The 19,823-nt window shown below is 45.6% G+C and overlaps 1 protein-coding gene across 1 annotated transcript in view; it reads left to right on the forward strand.

Moving 5' to 3' along the window:
- The window catches only part of LOC121007369 (aldehyde oxidase 1-like), a 226,651-nt gene that overhangs the window by 151,571 nt on the left and 55,257 nt on the right, over positions 1-19,823 (forward strand). Inside the window, exons 24-26 of the mRNA XM_040439251.1 lie at positions 14,434-14,521; positions 14,618-14,704; positions 18,902-19,093. Of these exons, the coding sequence (XP_040295185.1) occupies positions 14,434-14,521; positions 14,618-14,704; positions 18,902-19,093 (367 nt within the window). The remainder of the gene's footprint in view (positions 1-14,433; positions 14,522-14,617; positions 14,705-18,901; positions 19,094-19,823) is intronic.

Below are 19,823 nucleotides of genomic sequence, written 5' to 3' on the forward strand. Positions count from 1 at the left end.
ATTGTTCACAATATCCGGCTAGCTGTAGGTGACACTCATGTGGAGGATATATCTTGTTTTGTCCTTAACGGATTGCCTTCTCCTCTAGTTTTGGGGTTACCCTGGCTCACTAGACATAACCCCACTATTGATTGGCAAGGAAGGCAAATAAATGAGTGGAGTGACTTTTGTAGAGAGAATTGTCTCACAGCGACTTTTGCAGAGGTGTCTACTAAAACTGTGCCATCATTTCTCTCTGATTTCTCGGACGTGTTTTCCGAGAGCGGTGTTCAGGAGCTACCTCCTCACCGGGAGTTTGACTGTCCCATTAACCTCATTCCCGGCGCCAAGCTGCCAAAAGCACGCCTCTACAATCTCTCACAACCAGAAAAAATCGCAATGCGAACTTATATTTCCGAGAGTCTCGATAAGGGGCATATTCGTCCCTCAAAGTCACCTGTGGCTGCGGGTTTTTTTTTTTGTTAAAAAAAAAAATGGCTCTCTGAGACCTTGCCTAGATTTTAGGGAGCTGAACCGTATCACGATTCGCGATCCCTATCCCCTTCCTCTGATCCCGGACCTCTTCAACCAAATTGTTGGGGCCAAGGTGTTTTCCAAATTGGATTTGAGAGGCGCGTACAACCTGGTCAGGGTCAGAGAGGGGGATGAATGGAAAACGGCCTTTAATACCCCTAACGGGCATTTCGAGAATCTTGTTATGCCTTTCGGCCTGATGAATGCTCCGGCCGTCTTTTAGCATTTTGTTAATAGTATTTTCTACCATTTAATGGGGAAATTTGTATTGGTGTATCTTGATGATATTTTGATTTTTTCCCCTGATGTTCAGACCCATCAGGATCATCTTTTTCAGGTTCTGCAGATTCTGCGGGAAAATAAATTGTACGCCAAGCTGGAGAAATGTCTTTTTATGGTATCGGAGATTCAATTTCTGGGTTTTCTCCTCTCTGCTTCTGGTTTTCGCATGGATCCGGAGAAGGTCCGTGCTGTACTTGAGTGGGAGCTTCCTGAGAATCAGAAGGCATTGATGCGCTTTCTGGGTTTTGCGAACTATTACAGAAAGTTCATTTTGAATTATTCCTCTGTTGTCAAACCCCTTACTGACATGACAAAAAAGGGGGCGGATTTTTCCTCTTGGTCGGAGGAGGCGCTTGCAGCCTTTTCTAAGATTAAAGAGAGTTTTGCGTCTGCTCCCGTCTTGGTGCATCCCGATGTTTCCTTACCTTTTATTGTTGAGGTGGATGCTTCCGAGGTGGGTGTGGGTGCAGTTTTGTCCCAGGGCCCTTCTCCTGCCAAATGGCGACCCTGTGCCTTTTTCTCTAAAAAACTCTCCCCGGCAGAGAGAAACTATGATGTGGGAGATAGGGAGTTGTTGGCCATCAAGTTGGCTTTCGAGTAATGGCGCCATTGGTTGGAGGGGGCCAGGCACCCTATCACCGTTTTTACCGACCATAAGAATCTGGCATACTTGGAGTCGGCCAGGCGTATGAATCCGAGACAGGCCAGATGGTCTCTGTTCTTCTCCAGATTCAATTTTGTCGTTACATTCCGACCTGGGATCAAAAATGTGAAGGCTGATGCTCTCTCTCGCTGTTTTCCGGGAGGAGGAAACTCCGAGGACCCGGGTCCCATTTTGGCGGAGGGGGTAGTTGTTTCTGCTCTATATTCCGATTTGGAGGCCGAGGTCCAGGCTGCCCAGACTGAGGCACCTGCCCGTTGTCCTTCTGGAAAGTTGTTCGTGCCTCCTGAGCTACGTCACAAACTCTTCAAGGAGCATCATAATACGGTTCTTGCTGGTCACCCCGGGAGTAGAGCCACGGTAGATCTCATTGCTCAGAGATTTTGGTGGCCGGCTCTTCGTAAGTCGGTGGAGGGTTTTGTGGCTGCTTGTGAGACGTGCGCTCGCGCTAAGGTCCCTCGTTCACAGCCTTCAGGTTCCCTTCTCCCGTTACCCATACCTTCCCGTCCTTGGACACACCTGTCCATGGACTTTATCACGGATCTTCCTCGTTCCTCGGGGAAGTCGGTGATCCTGGTGGTGGTGGACCGTTTTAGCAAGATGGCTCATTTCGTACCTTTCCCTGGTTTACCCAATGCTAAAACGTTGGCGCAAGCTTTTGTCGACCATATTGTTAAATTGCACGGCATTCCCTCTGATATTGTTTCCGATAGAGGCACGCAGTTTGTGTCCAGGTTCTGGAAGGCTTTCTGTTCTTGCCTGGGGGTTTGGCTGTCCTTCTCTTCTGCTTTTCACCCGCAGTCGAATGGTCAGACTGAGCGCCTCAATCAGAATCTGGAGACATATTTGCGCTGTTTTGTGGCAGAGAACCAGGAGGATTGGTGTTCATTTCTCCCTCTTGCTGAGTTTGCTCTGAACAACCGTCGTCAGGAATCTTCTGATAAGTCACCATTCTTTGGTGCATATGGGTTCCATCCGCAGTTTGGGACATTCTCGGGAGGGGCTCTTTCTGGTTTACCTGAGGAGGAGAGATTTTCCTCGTCTTTGTCTACCATTTGGCAAAAGATTCAGAGTAATCTTAGAAAGATGAGTGAGAAGTATAAGCGTGTGTCTGATAAGAGACGTGTGCCTGGTCCGGACCTGAATGTGGGTGATCTGGTGTGGTTGTCTACAAGAAATATTAAACTGAAGGTTCCCTCCTGGAAATTGGGTCCCAAGTTTATTGGGCCTTATAAAATCTTGTCAGTCATCAATCCTGTTGCCTTCCGTCTTGATCTTCCACGGGTTTGGAAGATACATAATGTATTTCACAGATCTCTCTTAAAACCATATGTCCAGCCCACGGTACCCTCCTCTTTGCCTCCTCCTCCGATTTTGGTTGATGGCAATCTGGAGTTTGAGGTTTCCAGAATTGTGGACTCTCGCATTGTCCGTTGTTCTCTTCAGTACCTCGTTCATTGGAAGGGTTATGGTCCTGAGGAGAGGATGTGGGTTCCGGTGTCGGACATTAAAGCCACTCGCCTCATCAGGGCATTTCATAAGGCTCATCCTGAGAAGGTGGGTCCTGGGTGTCCGGAGTCCACCCGTAGAGGGGGGGGGGGGTACTGTCACTACCAGAGCTTTGGGACGTTCTCACAGCTCTGTTTCTCCACCCCTGTGATGATGTCACTACTAGAGTTTGGAGGAGTTCTCACTGCTCTGTTTCTCCGCCCCTGTGATGAAGTCTTTACTTTGTTTCCTTCCTCCCAGCTGTTCCTCCTGCGGTTGATTTCCCTGCCTTTAAATCACCCCTCCTCCTATTGTAGGGCGTGCATTATATTTCTCATTTCAGTTGTAGCTCTTGCTTGAGTATCTTCACTTGTAGCTATCAGTTCACTGGACCTGTGTTCTGCTGCAGCAAGCACTCCGGATATTGCCAGCTGTCCTTGGATCCGTCTTCTCTGCGGCTGCAGCACCTTCAGCTAAGTGTGCAGACATTGTTGTGTACCTGGTTATTTTCTGAATGGATCTGAGGTGGCCACGGTTCCCTCCATATACTGAGCAGGGCACCGGTGGCCGTGCCCCTTCCACTATTGTAGGGGTTACAGTGGTCATCAGTCTTAGGTACATGGGCATGCCTCGTTCCGCCATTTGGATCCGGGCATGTGCTTTAGCAGCATAGGGAGAGCTTTGAGGGTCTGACAGGGGTCACCCTTTATCCTCCCTAGTTTGGGTCCGGTCAGTAGCCCTTTTTACTGTGTATACTCTTGTTGCTCACATACAGCCGTGACATTAGTCTTGTGAGTTTGTGACTCCTGTCTAAGGCTAGCTTCGCCTCCTCTTTGCCTCTCAATCCATCTGTGCGCTCTCAATAAGCACAGAGAGACAGGCGGCGCTGTTGGGGGGTGGGCATTATAACTAAGCTGCGCTGCACTGCACTTATTGAGCCAAGTGGGCAGCAGGCATGTGTCATTGAACACTTTGAATGACTGTAATGGTCAATATAATATGTACGTCTGCGCAAAGATCATTCATCAGATGATCCTTCATTCACTGATTGTTCCACCATCAACCTACTTTTATCTAATGTAACTATAAGTTGACATTGAAGTTAAACAGGGGAGTACTCCTGTCCGCTTGGATTATCAAGAAATCGTTTATGGTCTTTCTCTATTCATATAGTCAGTACAACATATGGAGGGTGGAATTCCAACAAGTGGAATAGTCGCATATCAGCCTATGTTGGGGGATACCATTCTGCCGCTGCAGTGTACAAGTGTCTGAAGTGCATGCAAAGTTTCCTGGCCATTTTTAGGATGTCTTGCAGTGGGTGGAAGACTTCAGGAAACGCTTGACAACCAGATTGAACACGTGTGCCATGCAGGGCGCATGCCTCAGCCCTTCTTGACATAGTGCTGACACCATGTTCTTCCCGTTGTTGGTCACCATGGTTCCGATTTTCAGTTGTCGAGGAGAAATCCAAGATTCGATTTCTTGATGGACACGGAGCAGTTACTCCCCTGTGTGACTCCGTTCACCCAGGCAAACGAGGTGCAGAACAGCGTGACACCACCGTGTCATGCACGTGTGGTATGCTGGAGGGGCACTGTGAGTTTTCCCTGCAGTGCAGTCTGAGGACAAGGTGGAGAATGAGGAGGCAGAGGTGGACAATGTCACAGGACCAACGGCTTGACAACGTGGAGGCAGAAGTGGCATCACCTGGCCAAGTTGCTGGTGTGGCTGTGCAGGAACCACATTCACCCAGTGGGCTGTAAAGGACATGTATTGTCCCTGACCGTAGTTACAACTCCACACATCGGCACTGCCGTGCAGTTTGGCAGACACCGACAGGCTCATGGACTGGCCCACCTTCTGTTCTACATATTTGTGCAGGGCTGGTGCTGCCTTTTTGGCAAAGAAATAACTGCTTGGGACTCTCCAGCTCGGATCAGCACAAACCATCAGTTCTCTGAAAGGTGCAGAGTCCACCACTTGGAAAGGAAGGGACTGCAGCACCAGCAACTTGGCCAGGAGTACATTCAGCTTCTGCGCCGTTGGATGAGTGCACGCATACTGTTGTCTCTTGGCAATCGCTTCGGTGATCAATTGTTGATGGAATGAGTAACGAGAAGTAGAAGGACGAGGAGGATCAAGAGCATCAGGACTAGTAGATGATGGGAAGGACAGACAGCTCCTTTCGGCTAAAGTGGTGGAGCCTTGACTACCTGAAATCGGCTGCGTGCCACTGGGTGATGCAGTGGTTGCTGCGGCAGGCCGGACCACCACATCGGAGCCACGGTTCTCCCAGGCCACTTTATGGTGATGCTGCATATGTTGACATATAGCCGTGGTGCCAACATTGGCACCCTTGCCATGCTTCACCTTCTGCCCACAGATTATACAAATGGCCACGTTCACCTCCTCCGGCGGCTTGACAAAAAACTGCCACACTGCCGAGTAGGTGATTTTACCCCTAACACTCTGCACTGACTGACTGCTACCGCCACTGCTTCCGTGAACCCCTGCACCACTACTTTCCGGGCAGGTAGGCTCCTGCGAAGCAGGTGGTCTACCCCGGGCATGTTTGGCTCCGACCTCCCACTGCTGCCACCCTGCTGACTCTTGGCCACGCTAGTGACTTGCTGGCTCCACCGCTGCCTCAGGGGCAAGCTGCCACCCTCTTCTCCCAATAATGATGAAGCCCCTAATTCACCCAGCTCCCGAGTGCGATCAGCTACATCATCATCATCATCAAGTACTGTCTGCATGTCACTGATGTCCTCCTCATTGGTCTCTAGGTCAGGAGCCTGACCGCTCGGAACACCAGTTCCCACGCCACTCACCTCATCACTACTTGCCCGCCTACCAGAGGAAGCGGCATATGTCTTCTCCACATCTTGGCTTGCCAGTAGCTGTTGACTATCTTCTAGTAGCTCATTCTCACTGTACAGTGGAGCTGAACCCACAGCATACAATACTTCTCTGGCTGAGGGAACAGAAAAGGACAGAGGCAGGTTGAGGACAGGTGAGGGCACAGGGCCTGCTCCCGGGACATGCCAACCAAGGGTTGTGTCTGACGAACCCACCGACTTTTGGCTGGGGGTGTCTGATGTCACTTCGGACGAAGTGCATGACCGAGTCAACCATTCAATGAACCGCTGGGTTGCTGGTCAAGACACGACCGCTAGATGACACAGGGAGCTCAGGCCTCTCGTTGCGACTCCTGCTGCCATGCCCCCTTACTCTGCTGCGACCTGTGCCTGCGCCAGAAACATTTAGGCCTCTGACACTTCCCTGTGCAGGGCCTGGCATTTCTCTGTCTGACACACTGTTAGATCAAATAAATAAATAAAAACTAAATTAAAACACCCCAAAAAAGTCTTTAATTTTCTCACATCACCACACAACAGCTAATAAGCCCTTTTTCCCCCCACTAATACACAACAAAAAGGTCTTTAGAACATAAAACTGCACCGCTGAACGGCAAATATATTTTACTTTTGCCTCTAATGCATGACAAAAAGAGCTTTAGAACATATAACTGCACCGCTGAACAGAAAATATATTTTTCTTTTGCCACTATTACACGACAAAAAGAGCTGTAATTTTTGCACTTCACCATACAACAACTAATACGCCCTTTTTTCCTCACTAATACAAGCCAAAAAAATGCTTTAGAACATATAACTGGACCGCACAAGGGCAAATAAGACGTATAAATATTTCCTTGTAATAAACCCTGTTAATGGCTGTATCAAACAGCACTTGCACCCCAATAACAAGAACAGTTTGATAGAATTACAGAGCTGTATAATGGTAATTTGGGACCCCAGTCGGTGCAGCAAGATGTAATAGGATTGTTCCTATTACCCAGGCTGTAAACTCCCCTACTGAACCCTGTTCAACAGAAATGCTGTGGAATGATTCCTCCCTATCCTTTCCCTACAGCTTGAATAATCTTTCCCTGCACTTGTAAATCGTTTTTTTAGCACAATGAAGTTTTTCCTAGCACTAAGTTTTTCCTAGGCACTAGGGTGCCTGCTGACATCTCTCCCTGCACTAAGTACACTGGAAAATGGCAGAATCCAGGATGGCTGAGGCTATTTATAGAGCTGTGACATCACAGGGCTTGCTGACTGCTGATTGGCTGCATGCATGGCATTATAGGTGATCCCGCCTTCCCAGAGTTCCTTGCTCCATGTCCTCACACATGCAGCAGCCATTTTAGGAAAAAATGCGATTCGTTACCATGAAGCGTGAGGAAATTCGGATTTGGTGCAAATCAAATTTTTTCCTGGATCGAATTCCACTTCGTCAACTTCGATTTGCTCATCTCTAATAATGATTTATAATGCTATGTGCCTCTGCATGACCTTACTTCTACAGAACTAGGCTACATGCACATGACCGTGCCATTTTTTGCGGTCCGCAAAAAACGTAAGCTTCCCGTGTGCCTTCCGCGATTTGCGGAACGGAACAGGGGGCCCATTGTAGACATGCCTATTCTTGTCCGCAAAACGGACAATAATAGGACATGCTATTTTTTTTTGCGAGGCCTCGGAACGGAGCAACGGATGCGGACAGCTGTCCGCATCTTTTGCGGCCCCATTGAAGTGAATGGGTCCACGCCCGAGCCACAAAAACTGCGGCTCGGATGCGGACCCGAAAAACGGTCGTGTGCATGAGGCCTTATACTGACATGACGCTGTCAGTATAAATCAGTAGGTACAGGCAGGGGTGCACCACCAATGAGGCCAGGTGAGGCGATCGCCTCAGGCAGCACCAGTTAGGGGCAAGAGGGGGGCAGTGGAAGGGCCATGGGCAATGAGCGCTTTCATTGTGGCAAAGGGGTTAGATTAACCACCTCAGCCCCCAGTGCTTAAACACCCTGAAAGATCAGGCCACTTTTTACACTTCTGACCTACACTACTTTCACCGTTTATTGCTCGGTCATGCAACTTACCACCCAAATGAATTTTACCTCCTTTTCTTCTCACTAATAGAGCTTTCATTTGGTGGTATTTCATTGCTGCTGACATTTTTACTTTTTTTGTTATTAATCGAAATTTAACGATTTTTTTGCAAAAAAATGACATTATTCACTTTCAGTTGTAAAATTTTGCAAAAAAAACGAGATCCATATATAAATTTTGCTCTAGATTTATTGTTCTACATGTCTTTGATAAAAAAAAAATGTTTATGTAAAAAAAAAATCGTTTGGGTAAAAGTTATAGCGTTTACAAACTATGGTACAAAAATGTGAATTTCCGCTTTTTGAAGCAGCTCTGACTTTCTGAGCACCTGTCATGTTTCCTGAGGTTCTACAATGGCCAGACAGTACAAACACCCCACAAATGACCCCATTTCGGAAAGTAGACACCCTAAGGTATTCGCTGATGGGCATAGTGAGTTCATAGAACTTTTTATTTTTTGTCACAAGTTAGCGGAAAATGATGATTTTTTTTTATTTTTATTTTTTACTTACAATGTCTCATATTCCACTAACTTGTGACAAAAAATAAAAACTTCCATGAACTCACTATGCCCATCAGCGAATACCTTGGGATGTCTTCTTTCCAAAATGGGGTCACTTGTGGGGTAGTTATACTGCCCTGGCATTCTAGGGGCCCAAATGTGTGGTAAGGAGTTTGAAATCAAATTCTGTAAAAAATGGCTGGTGAAATCCGAAAGGTGCTCTTTGGAATGTGGGCCCCTTTGCCCACCTAGGCTGCAAAAAAGTGTCACACATGTGGTATCTCCGTATTCAGGAGAAGTTGGGGAATGTGTTTTGGGGTGTCATTTTACATATACCCATGCTGGGTGAGAGAAATATCTTGGCAAAAGACAACTTTGTATAAAAAAATGGGAAAAGTTGTCTTTTGCCAAGATATTTCTCTCACCCAGCATGGGTATATGTAAAATGACACCCCAAAACACATTCCCCAACTTCTCCTGAATACGGAGATACCAGATGTGTGACATTTTTTTGCAGCCTAGGTGGGCAAAGGGGCCCATATTCCAAATAGCACCTTTCGGATTTCACCAGCCATTTTTTACAGAATTTGATTTCAAACTCCTTACCACACATTTGGGCCCCTAGAATGCCAGGGCAGTATAACTACCCCACAAGTGACCCCATTTTGGAAAGAAGACATCCCAAGGTATTCGCTGATGGGCATAGTGAGTTCATGGAAGTTTTTATTTTTTGTCACAAGTTAGTGGAGTATGAGACTTTGTAAGAAAAAAAAAAAAAAATCATCATTTTCCACTAACTTGTGACAAAAAATAAAAAATTCTAGGAACTCGCCATGCCCCTCACGGAATACCTTGGGGTGTCTTCTTTCCAAAATGGGGTCACTTGTGGGGTAGTTATACTGCCCTGGCATTTTCCAGGGGCCCAAATGTGTGGTAAGTAGGTAAATGACCTGTGAAATCCTAAAGGTGCTCTTTGGAATGTGGGCCTCTTTGCCCACCTAGGCTGCAAAAAAGTGCCACACATGTGGTATCTCCATACTCAGGAGAAGTTGGGGAATGTGTTTTGGGGTGTCATTTTGCATATACCCATGCTGGGTGAGAGAAATATCTTGGCAAAAGACAACTTTTCCCATTTTTTTTTAAACAAAGTTGTCTTTTGCCAAGATATTTCTCTCACCCAGCATGGGTATATGTAAAATGACACCCCAAAAAACATTCCCCAACTTCTCCTGAATACGGAGATACCAGATGTGTGACACTTTTTTGCAGCCTAGGTGGGCAAAGGGGCCCATATTCCAAAGAGCACCTTTCGGATTTCACTGGTCATTTTTTACAGAATTTGATTTCAAACTCCTTACCACACATTTGGGCCCCTAGAATGCCAGGGCAGTATAACTACCCCACAAGTGACCCATTTTGGAAAGAAGACACCCCAAGGTATTCGCTGATAGGCATAGTGAGTTCATGGAAGTTTTTATTTTTTGTCACAAGTTAGTGGAATATGAGACTTTGTAAGAAAAAATAAATAAATAAATCATCGTTTTCCACTAACTTGTGACAAAAAATAAAAAATTCTAGGAACTCGCCATGCCCCTCACGGAATACCTTGGGGTGTATTCTTTCCAAAATGGGGTCACTTGTGGGGTAGTTATACTGCCCTGGCATTTTTCAGGGGCCCTAATGTGTGGTAAGTAGGTAAATGACCTGTGAAATCCTAAAGGTGCTTTTTGGAATGTGGGCCCCTTTGCCCACCTAGGCTGCAAAAAAGTGTCACACATGTGGTATCGCCGTATTCAGGAGAAGTTGGGGAATGTGTTTTGGGGTGTCATTTTACATATACCCATGCTGGGTGAGAGAAATATCTTGGCAAAAGACAACTTTTCCCATTTTTTTATACAAAGTTGGCATTTGACCAAGATATTTCTCTCACCCAGCATGGGTATATGTAAAATGACACCCCAAAACACATTCCCCAACTTCTCCTGAGTACGGCGATACCACATGTGTGACACTTTTTTGCAGCCCAGATGCGCAAAGGTGCCCAAATTCCTTTTAGGAGGGCATTTTTAGACATTTGGATACCAGACTTCTTCTCACGCTTTGGGGCCCCTAGAATGCCAGGGCAGTATAAATACCCCACATGTGACCCCATTTTGGAAAGAAGACACCATAAGGTATTCAATGAGGGGCATGGCGAGTTCATAGAATTTATTTTTTTTTGGCACAAGTTAGCGGAAATTGATATTTTTTATTTTTTTCTCACAAAGTCTCCCTTTCCGCTAACTTGGGACAAAAATTTCAATCTTTCATGGACTCAATATGCCCCTCACGGAATACCTTGGGGTGTCTTCTTTCCGAAATGGGGTCACATGTGGGGTATTTATACTGCGCTGGAATTCTAGGGGCCCTAAAGCGTGAGAAGTCTGGAATATAAATGTCTAAAAAATTTTACGCATTTGGATTCCGTGAGGGGTATGGTGAGTTCATGTGAGATTTTATTTTTTGACACAAGTTAGTGGAATATGAGACTTTGTAAGAAAAAAAAAATAATAATTCCGCTAACTTGGGCCAAAAAAATGTCTGAATGGAGCCTTACAGAGGGGTGATCAATGACAGGGGGGTGATCAATGACAGGGGGGTGATCAATGACAGGGGGGTGATCAGGGAGTCTATATGGGGTGATCACCCCCCTGTCATTGATCACCCCCCTGTCATTGATCACCCCCCTATAAGGCTCCATTCGGATGTCCGTATGTGTTTTGCGGATCCGATCCATGTATCCGTGGATCCGTAAAAATCATACCGACATCTGAATGCAGCCTGACAGGGGGATGATCAATGACAGGGGGGGTGATCAATGACAGGGGGGTGATCAGGGAGTCTATATGGGGTGATCACCCCCTCCCCTGGAAGGCTCCAGGGAGACGCCTGTATGTGTTTTGCGGATCCGATCCATCCATCAGTGGATCCGTAAAAATTATGCGGACATCTGAATGGAGCTTTACAGGGGGGTGATCAATGACAGGGGTGTAATCAATGACAGGGGGGTGATCAGGGAGTCTATATGGGGTGATCACCACAGTCATTGATCACGCCCCTGTAAGGCTACATTCAGACGTCCGTATGCGTTTTGCGGATCCGATCCATCTATCAGTGGATCCGTAAAAATTATGCGGACGTCTAAATGGAGCTTTACAGGGGGTTGATCAATGACAGGGGGGTAATCAATGATGGGGGGTGATCAGGGATTCTATATGGGGTGATCACCACAGTCATTGATCACGCCCCTGTAAGGCTCCATTCAGACGTCCGTATGCGTTTTGCGGATCCGATCCATCTATCAGTGGATCAGTAAAAATCATGCGGACATCTGAATGGAGCTTTACAGGGGGTTGATCAATGACAGGGGTGTAATCAATGACAGGGGGGTGATCAGGGAGTCTATATGGGGTGATCAGGGGTGATCAAGGGTGATCAAGGGTGAATAAGGGGTTAATAAGTGACAGGGGGAGGGGGTGTAGTGTAGTGGTGCTTGGTGCAACATATTACTGAGCTACCTGTGTTCTCTGGTGGTCGATCCAAACAAAGGGGACCACCAGAGGACCAGGTAGCAGGTATATTAGACTCTGTTATCAAAACAGTGTCTAATATACCTGTTAGGGGTTAAAAAAAACACATCTCCAGCCTGCCAGCGAACGATTGCCGCTGGCAGGCTGGAGATCCACTCTCTTACCTTCCATTCCTGTGAGCGCGCGCGCCTGTGTGCGCGCGTTCACAGGAAATCTCGGCTCGCGCGAGATGACGCGTATATGCGTGACTGCGCAGGGCTGCCACCTCCGGAACGCGAATCTGCGTTAGGCGGTCCGGAGGTGGTTAAGAAATTAGGGGGGCACCATTTTAGTTTTTGCCTCAGACTGCAGAAAGGCTAGGTGCACCCCTGTATACAGGTCATGCAAAGACATATAGCATTATAAATCATTATAATGCTGTGTGCTCCTGCGAAACAAACAGTTTCCATAAAGGGAAATCATGTGATTTAGGAAAAGGACACGCTCGTCTGAAAGAGTGCCTTTATTTCCTCAGCATTGTGAGTGCTATGTTAACATATAATAATCCTACTATATATATACTAGCTGAAGGAGCTGGCTTCGCTCGGGTATATCTATTTTATTTAATGTTTGTGTGTGTCGTTAAAAGATATCAACACTATCCACTATAACAGTGACAGCTACAGCACCCCGCCCCCTTAACAGTGACCTCCACAGCCCCCCACCCCTTAACACTTACCCCCCCACAGTGCCCCATCCCCTAAAATTGGACCTCCACAGCAGCCCATCCCCTTAACTTTGACCTTTACAGCAGCCTTCCCCTTTAACAGTGAGTTTCACAGCACCACCCCCTTGACAGTGACCTCCACAGGGGCTCGCCCCCTTAACAGTGGCATTTACAGCAATCTGCCCCTTAACACTGACCTCCGTTGCGGACCATCCCCTTAACTGTGACCTCCACAGCAGCCTGCCCCTAGGGTGGCCAGAGGTCCAGTTTTAGACCAGACAGTCCGGCTTTCAGACTCCCTGTCCTCCGTCTGGCGCAGGGCCTGGACGGACACAAGGATGTCCTTTTGAACAGTTCACTCTCAGACAGCAGCACTGTGCTGTCTGAGTGTGAGCGGCAGGAAGAAAGTCACCATCCCTCTCACCCCTGCAGCTGACAGAAGTTGATTTTTAACTTCATTTTTTCAATCACTGTCGGCTGAGGAGTGTAATGGGGCGTGGCCTAACCGAATTGGGGGCGTGGCGGGATCTAGAAGTTGATTTGTAACTTCATGTTTTCAATCCCTGTCGGCTAAGGAGTGGGGGGGGGGCGTGGCCTAACCGGATCACGGGTGTGGCTTAGCAGCACCTGGGGCAGGGTTTTAAGTTCGTCTTTTGAGGCTGGACACATTGTCTCTGGGCTCCTTCCTAAAAGAGTGACGCCCCTCTGGGCACCTTACTGGCTCATTTGCATATCAAATAAACTGGATTTTCAGAGGATAAAAACATCTATTGCTGGAACAAAGGCACATCTGGAAATAAGGTACTAAGTGCTATTAGGCCATGACTTTACTTCAATAGCGATTATCCTGGTGACAGTTTTCCTTTAAATGGGTTCTGCACTTTCATTTAACTGATGATCTATCCTCTGGATAGATCATCAGCATCTGATCCCCCGCCGATCAGCTGTTTGAGAAGGCAGCGGCACTCCAGCAGCGCAGCGGCCTTCTCACTGTTTACCGCCGGCCCACTGATGTCACGACTGGTATCAACTAGCGTGGGCGGGGCTAAGCTCTGTTCACTTGAATGGAGCTTAGCCGCGCCCACGCTAGTTGATACTAGTCGTGACGTCAGTGGGCCGGCGGTAAACAGTGAGAAGGCCGCGGCGCTGCTGGAGTGCCGCTGCCTTCTCAAACAGCTGATCGGCAGGGGTCCCGGGTGTCGGACCTCCACCGATCAGAAACTGATGATCTATCCAGAGGATAGATTATCAGTTAATTGAAAGTGCAGAACCCCTTTAAAGCTCACCTACAACAGTGAAAATAAATGGCTGGGTTGTTATGGAAACCTGGTGTAAAACTATGTATGTGGAGACTGGAGGACCTGCAAATATCTCAGGAACGGTACGTCCTAGAGAGCTGAGACCTATTCTAAAACCTTCCCGGACACCTGATGTACCTGTGTGCCAAATTTCGTGATTGTAAATGCGACGGTGCGGATTCCTTTAGCGGACATACACAAACACACACATACACTCAGCTTTATATATTAGATATAAGTATACATTGTTCAAATATTCAAATGTTAATGTTCTCTTTATCAGGTGCCCTTTTCCCAGGGATGCCTATGGGTAACAACAAAAGGTCATACTGGTCCTTTATTGAGCTTTTTCTCCACAAGTGTATTTGTATCAGGTCAGGCTTTTGTATGATTTTGTTGTTGCAGTTTTCTTAGTTTAGTATTCAATACATTTGCTATCATTTGTTTCAGAACCAAAAGGCCCATTAGGTGTGTTCTGGAGCGCAATGAAGATATGTTAATGACTGCTGGTCGCCATCCTTTCAAAGGAATATACAAAGTGAGTTGCAGTGCACGTAAAATGGATTTCCCAGGCTACTATTCTATAGAGAATGTGGGCTTGTCTACTGATGGTTGATTTTTTTTTTTGCTACAGGTTGGGTGTATGAATGACGGAAAAATTGTAGGTGCAGATGTAACTTTCTATGCCAATGCCGGATGCACCCCTGATGAATCTATTCTGGTAACTGCATCATACCTATTGTATAAATTAGTGATTCTATTCAGTTCCTATTATTAGAATTAAATATATTAAGGGGAACTTATCAAGCCCTGTGCTCCAGAATTCTGGCTTTAAAAAGTCACAATATAGGGCTTTTCGCTTTTCTATTTCTTGGACTTATTTGTGCAAAATTTTGCAGCATTTCATTTTTATGTCACTTATTCCAGTTTTGAATAGTGGGTGGGAAAGTGAGAGTGGTTAGCCTGTTTTAACCCCTTCCCGACATGCACTGCACTATGGGAAGTGACCAAGTATAATCCCTTTAACCTCAGCAGTTGTCGACCAGTGCTGCATAAATCTTCACAGTCAAGTATTACTAAATTCTATGAAATGCCTGTGGGGTCAAAGCACTCACTACACCCCTAAATAAATTCCTTTAGGGGTGTAGTTTCCAAAACTGGGTCACTTTTTTGGGGTTTCCACTGTAGGGGGTGCCTCTTGGTCTCTTCAAATATGACATGGCACCCAGAAACCACTCCAGCAAAATCTGACCTCCAAAAACCAGGGACACTCCTTTCCTGCAGTGTGCCTATATAGCAGTTTATGACCACATATGAGGTGTTTCTATAAACTGCTAAAATAAGGTAATAAATATTAAGGTTTGTCTTGCTGTTAACCCTTGCTATGTTACAGGAAAAAATTGAATAAAATGGAAAATCTGCAATATATTAAATTTTCTAATTCTACCTCCATTTTCCTTTAATTCTTGTGGAACACCTTAGGGGTTATGAAATTCTGAAAAATACGTTTTGAATAATTTGAGGGATGTAGTTTCAAAAATTGGGTCATTTTGGGTGGCCCCACAAAGAGATTTCATAAGGTCCTTAAAGTCTGTTTAGGAAGTTTTCTTGAAAATTTGAAACATTTTGTAATGCTGCAGAACCCCAAGAAACCAGGCAAAGATTTGAACAAACGTGGATTTATTGAAAACACAGTAGTAAAGTCCAAGCCAGAAATCATACCGAAATAACATAGTCTAAATAATAACCTCTGTGGGAAAACATCAGAGAAAAGCCAGACCAGGCTAAAGTTCATACAGAAGAGTCTGTGAAACCAGGTACCCAAGGATGAGACGGTGAAGTATCCAAGGTCCAATCCGAGGCCACACACGGTGCAACTGTAGAGCAGAGACGAGGTTTCCAGAGGCATTCATTTGATGAAGACACACAGAGTTCATGCATGGAACAAACTTAGTGACTCTGAACCAGCATACTCCCAGGTTGTAGAGACAACAGTGAGCACTGATCAGCCAGGGAGATCACCTTTTAAACACCTGCTGGCCAATCACAGAGTGCTGCTTGTCAGAACCTCATAGGTCATGCGATGATCCTACTCATTAGCACCTGTGCAGCAAATCCCTAATCAACTTTGAATTTGTGCACAGATGCTTTACCTGCCAGTGGCCGACGTAGCGCATAAGATGCACGCACACTCGGCCGCGCATTCCTTTGCGAATCACCCCTCGGGGGTGCACGCGGACGCCCAACCGACTCGGCACGGGATCGTGCCAGCATGGATGCCGGAACGGAACCTGCAGGAGACGGCGAAGGCAGGACTGGCCGCAACGTATTCTCATCTGCCCGGCAAGTCTGCCTCCGAGATCCCCGCGGCCCTCTCCTCCGGTGCCCATGTGGACGCTCCACCGTATGTGCCCGCAAGGGAACCGGAACTGCAGAATCCCTTACACATTTCTTTTAAAATTTTAAGCCTTCTAACATCCTAAAAAACAAAATGAGATTTACAAATTGATGCCAACATAAAGTAGCCATGTGATGAATATCAATTAATAACTACAGTATTTGTGAGGTATCACTATGTGTCTTAATGGCAGAGAAATTCAAATTTTGAAAATAGCTAATTTTTCAAAATTTTCTGTAGATTTTGAATTCTTTTAATAAATTAAGGTAAAACATATCCTACACCACTAACATGAAGTACTATGTTATTGAGTATATGTGACGGCTCAACCTATATCAGGGATAATAAGGTGCTCCAACTAAAATTGATGCACCCAAATCAATAAAGTCAAGAGGTAATGTAAAAATGTAGAAGGGCACTCAACAATCAGTCACACCGAAATGTATTGGGGTCTACATACATGATGTCATTTTGTTTTTATGCCATAATTATCGCATGTTTTTAGACATATGTTTAATAAATTGTATTATTTTAGACCCCAATACATTTCGGTGTGACTCTGATTGTGGAGTGCCCTTCTACATTTTTACATTATCTCATAAAGTACTATGTGTCATGAGAAAACAATATCAGATTGGCTTATATAAGTAAAAGCATTCAAAAAGTTACAGTACAGATTAAAAAAAAAATAGGCTGTATCAGGAAAGTGAAAAATGACTCAGGAAGAGGTTAAACCAGAATTAACTGTTATTAAAAAGTAGCAAAAACTGTAATTACGTATCTTACTACAGGAAAGTGGCGCTCTAGGAAAAGGAGTTAAAGGGGTTGTCCTGGTTCGGAGTTGAACCCAGACATAACCCCATTTTCACCCCTCCGGCCCTCTCTGACAAGAGCATCAGAGCATTTCATGCTCCAATGCTCAACCTTGCCCTGCGCTGTGTTGCTGGTGACGTCACTGGCACTGATGGGCGGGCTTTAGCGCTGCCGTAGCCGTTTTACAGGCCTGAGAAATTATCAAACATTTTGAGACATTTGGGAAAATTTGGCACAAATTACAGCAATGCAGATTATTGCAAAACTGACTTTAGGCCTCTTTCACACTTGCGTTGTCCGGATCCGTCGTGCAATCCATTTGCCGGAAGTGCCCGCCGGATCCGTAACACCGCAAGTGAACTGAAAGCATTTGAAGACGGATCCGTCTTCAAAATGCGTTCAGTGTTACTATGGCACCCAGGACGCTATTAAAGTCCTGGCTGCCATAGTAGTAGTGGGGAGCGGGGGAGCAGTATACTTACTGTCCGTGCGGCTCCCAGGGCGCTCCAGAATGACGTCAGAGCGCCCCATGCGCATGGATGACGTGATCCATGCGATCACGTCATCCATGCGCGTGGGGCGCCCTGACGTCACTCTGAAGCGCCCCGGGAGCCGCACGGACGGTAAGTATACTGCTCCCCCGCTCCCCACTACACTTTACCATGGCAAACAAGACTTTAGCGTCCTGGCAGCCATGGTAACCATTCAGAAAAAGCTAAACGTCGGATCTGGTAATGCGCCGAAACGACGTTTAGCTTAAGGCCGGATCCGGATTAATGCCTTTCAATGGGCATTAATTCCGGATCCGGCCTTGCGGCAAGTGTTCAGGATTTTTGACTGGAGCAAAAAGCGCAGCATGCTGCGGTATTTTCTCCGGCCAAAAAACGTTCCGGTCCTGAACTGAAGACATCCTGATGCATCCTGAACGGATTTCTCTCCATTCAGAATGCTTTGGGATAATCCTGATCAGGATTCTTCCGGCATAGAGCCCCGACGACGGAACTCTATGCCGGAACACAACAACACAAGTGTGAAAGAGCCCTAAATCATTCCCCTCATGATAAATCTCCTCCAGTGACTCGGATCTCCGTATTTAACCCCTGTGACGGGTGCTAACTCAAATTAAGCACTGCTCTTCTAACTGCTCGTGACAATAGACGTCTCTCTCTTACCAGCATTTCTGCCTATTTACCTACCAAAAGTAATAAGGATAGAGGATTTCAGAAAGCAGCTCAAACTGTTGTCTTTCCATTATTTTAAAAAAACTGCAGAGTTGGTGAATCCTGAAAAACTTTCTAGATCCAGCACAATCTGCAGTTGTGTAGAATGACCATGTATAACCCCCGTGTGCAACTACTAAACCTTAATTTTGGGGGACAACCTGCAGCACTGTTCTCACCACAGGATATGATTAATTATTCTATTTAATATGTATTACATTTTATACTGCTTGAATACCCCAAACTGTATGAATTATCAACATATACCCAAATGTGAAATCAAATTTCTTTTTGTATATTTGATGCAGGGAGAATTATGAGAAAATAGAACTAATCTCTCTATTGATGAAGAGACAAATGCTAGTAATTTGATAAAACGCTGTATAATGTGAAAGAAACCTGCATCTCCATTTTTTCTTATAGGTGTGAGGTAAACTAATATATTGGTTAAATATATTATATATTGCTTCCTCTATTCCATTTTCAGGTGGTAATAATAGCATTGCTTAAGATGGACAATGCATATGACTTCTCCAACCTTAACTGCCGGGCAAAGGCTTGCAAGACAAACCTGCCTTCTAATACTGCTTTCCGAGGATTTGGTTTTCCTCAGACCGGTTTGGTCACAGAGACCATCATGGATGCTGTGGCTGCAAAATTAGGATTGCCTCCTGACCAGGTAAAGTTCTTAGCTGACTACTCATTTAGATATTTAAAGAGGACCTGTTACCTTTCCTGACATATCCGTTTTAGTAACTATTTGCACTACTCATGTAATAACAATCCTGGCACATCTATTCTTATGATTGTAAATTGTGCCATTCCTTCATTATTCTTGTTAAAAGTTATGAATGGCTAGAAGTTTGCAATGTATGTCATCCTTGTATGTATTGTGGAAAAACGTGTATTTACACTGTAAAATGTTTAATAAAAATGATCTGATTTAAAAAAAAAGAAGTTTGCAATGAAGGTCCAGATGGGTGTTACCAGTTGGGGGGATGTCCCTGCACAGTCTGACACTGGCAGTACTGATTGGCTAATATCAGACTGTACAGGGACACACATCCATCTGGTTAGGGTGCATTCACATCACCGTTTAGCTTTCCGTTGTACTGATCCATCAGAAGAAGAGAGAGAGAGGAAAAAAATACTGGATCCTGTAAGAAAACGGATCCTGTTGCATCAGTTAGGCTACTTTCACACCAGCATTTTTACTGGATCCGTCATGAATCAGCAAAACAAACGGATCTTGTTGTATTATCTTTAACATAGCAATAATGAATCCGTCATGAACACCATTGAAAGTCAATGGGGGACAGATCAGTTTTCTATTGTGTCAGAAAAAACGGATCCGTCCTCATTGACTCACATTGTGAGTCATGACTCATGACGTCTTGCTCCGCACCACA

Source organism: Bufo bufo, chromosome 7 (assembly GCF_905171765.1).
Source record: "Bufo bufo chromosome 7, aBufBuf1.1, whole genome shotgun sequence".
Lineage (NCBI taxonomy): Eukaryota > Metazoa > Chordata > Amphibia > Anura > Bufonidae > Bufo > Bufo bufo.